This window comes from Olea europaea, unplaced genomic scaffold (genome assembly GCF_002742605.1).
Source record: "Olea europaea var. sylvestris unplaced genomic scaffold, O_europaea_v1 scaffold1300, whole genome shotgun sequence".
Taxonomy (NCBI): Eukaryota; Viridiplantae; Streptophyta; class Magnoliopsida; order Lamiales; family Oleaceae; genus Olea; species Olea europaea.
This window is the reverse complement of record NW_019230466.1, coordinates 211345-213283: the sequence shown is the minus strand read 5'-3', so window position 1 is coordinate 213283 and position 1939 is coordinate 211345. Positions and strand designations below refer to the sequence as shown.

General features: G+C 37.5%; 1 protein-coding gene across 1 annotated transcript in view; it reads left to right on the top strand.

The window, feature by feature from the left end:
* The window catches only part of LOC111374827 (protein LEO1 homolog), a 12168-nt gene extending 10262 nt beyond the window's left edge, over positions 1–1906 (top strand). Inside the window, exons 5-7 of the mRNA XM_022997563.1 lie at positions 3–297; positions 1409–1541; positions 1654–1906. Of these exons, the coding sequence (XP_022853331.1) occupies positions 3–297; positions 1409–1541; positions 1654–1881 (656 nt within the window). The 3' untranslated portion in view covers positions 1882–1906. The remainder of the gene's footprint in view (positions 1–2; positions 298–1408; positions 1542–1653) is intronic.
* The last annotated feature ends 33 nt before the right edge of the window (positions 1907–1939 follow it).

The window sequence follows — 1939 nt, the reverse complement described above, 5'->3', positions numbered from 1 at the left end:
AGGTGAAGTCGAAGGTCAAGGAGAGGCTGGAATTGAGAGTGAGGGTGAACCACTAGATGTTGATGTTCTACACGGTGAGAGTGAGGGTGAGAAAAGTCAGAGTTCTCAAGAAGTTGAAATTGGTGATCAAAGGGAAGAAAGTGAAGAGAGATATTTGGAGAGTGATGATGAGGGATATGGCCAAAGAGTTGTAACAAGTAGAAGACGCAATACAATTGATAGTGGATCTGAAAGATCAGGGGAGAACTATTTCATTGCTAGCAAAGACGAGGAAGTGAATCAGGCCAGAAGTTATAGGTATTTTGCTCAATCTCTCTTCCTTTTTATGACTCCTCATACTCGTGATCTGATCACGTGTATAATTTGGTAGTATGGCTTAGAAAATTGACATCATAGCTTCTTCTCTTCCCTCCTTCTAACATAATAAATTCCTATTAATGCGCAACCACTGCACATTTGCTGCAAATTGATTGGTGTTTCTTCTTCCCATTATCTTCTACTTTTTGTTCTTATGATGCTGTCCTGACTACTGACGCATAAGCTTTATGTTCACACTTAAATGCATAGGTAGCGTACAGGAGAAGGTTGGTTAGATACTTAGATATGTTAAAAAAAAAGAAGGGTTTATTCCATTTTGCAATGATCTACGGTTAGAAATATGTGAAGGTCTGGAGAAAGAGTAATACTATGAAGGAAAACAGTTCATAAAGCAAAGCTGTATTATTATTTTTATTTTCAAATTTTATTATTCCGAACTTCAGCAATTTAGTTTCCCAGAGCTAATCGTGCGCATTTAGCCATTTACGGTGGTTCATAAACATTTATTGTTAATGTACATTAAGGGAAAAATTCTTTTCCGGCTTCAAAACCCCCCTTCCTGTTTCTTCCTGCTTTGTGCTCCTCAATTTATCCAATCTGTGAATGTGAATATGCATTTTGGTTTCTTCCAAAACATTTTTTATTGTTAACAAAAAACTCTCATGTTGACTCCTTTCCGGTGGACAGTTACTACCATAATTGAAGCCAAATGCAGTAATTTTTATAGATTGTGAATTTTGAGGTTTAAGGGTAGTCTGAGAGATCAAAACTAGAATTCCTATTTGAGTTTCTTGATTGCTATGCATTCCTTTTTCTTCTGTTGGTATTGGATGCTGTAAGATGTTGATATCGAACCCTTTCAGGAGGAGTTCTTCGAAAGTTTTGGCATCATAGAAGTTTTGAGAAGTTGATAAAAGATTTATTGCACGTTGCCTATATTTTGTGTAGCTGGAAAGTGGAAATCAATGACAAGAAGGATGTAAATGAGAAAAGAGAACTTAGATGCAATGGAAATTTACTTTTATCTTTCACATCTGTAATATTTTTGTATCTGATCCTATTGAGTTGTCTGGACTTTTGACTCTCACAGTAGATCACCCGATGATGATAAAAATGAGGATCATCTTTTACACTCAGCTCCAGAAATCCGTGATGTTTTCGGGGACTCGGACGATGAAGAACAAGAAGAGTATGCAGTTCAAAATCAGATCGAAGATGAAAATGTTTGTATAAGATGTCCTAAGAGCAACTCGATCATTGTTTTTAATGTTTGCTGGTGCTTCTGTTGCATTTTTGATACACATGAAATATATGAATACATTTTACCATATACAGAGATCCCCTGTAGATGAAGAGGAAACTTTTGAGAAAGAACTGAGGCCAGAGGATATGATTCTCGATGAAGATGCCCCGTATGAGTCCGACGAAGAGCATGCTGAGGCTAGACCCAAAGAAAAGCCCGTTGGCCCTCCTCTGGAGCTGGAGATTCCTCTGCGTCGTCCCCCAGCTGACCCCGATAAGGTTTATCTCCAGTTTTGTGACATTTACAGCCTACCTCTCTAATATCTGCTATTTTCTATGATTCTTGATTGCAATTATACCCTTATAACATAAAAAAAGC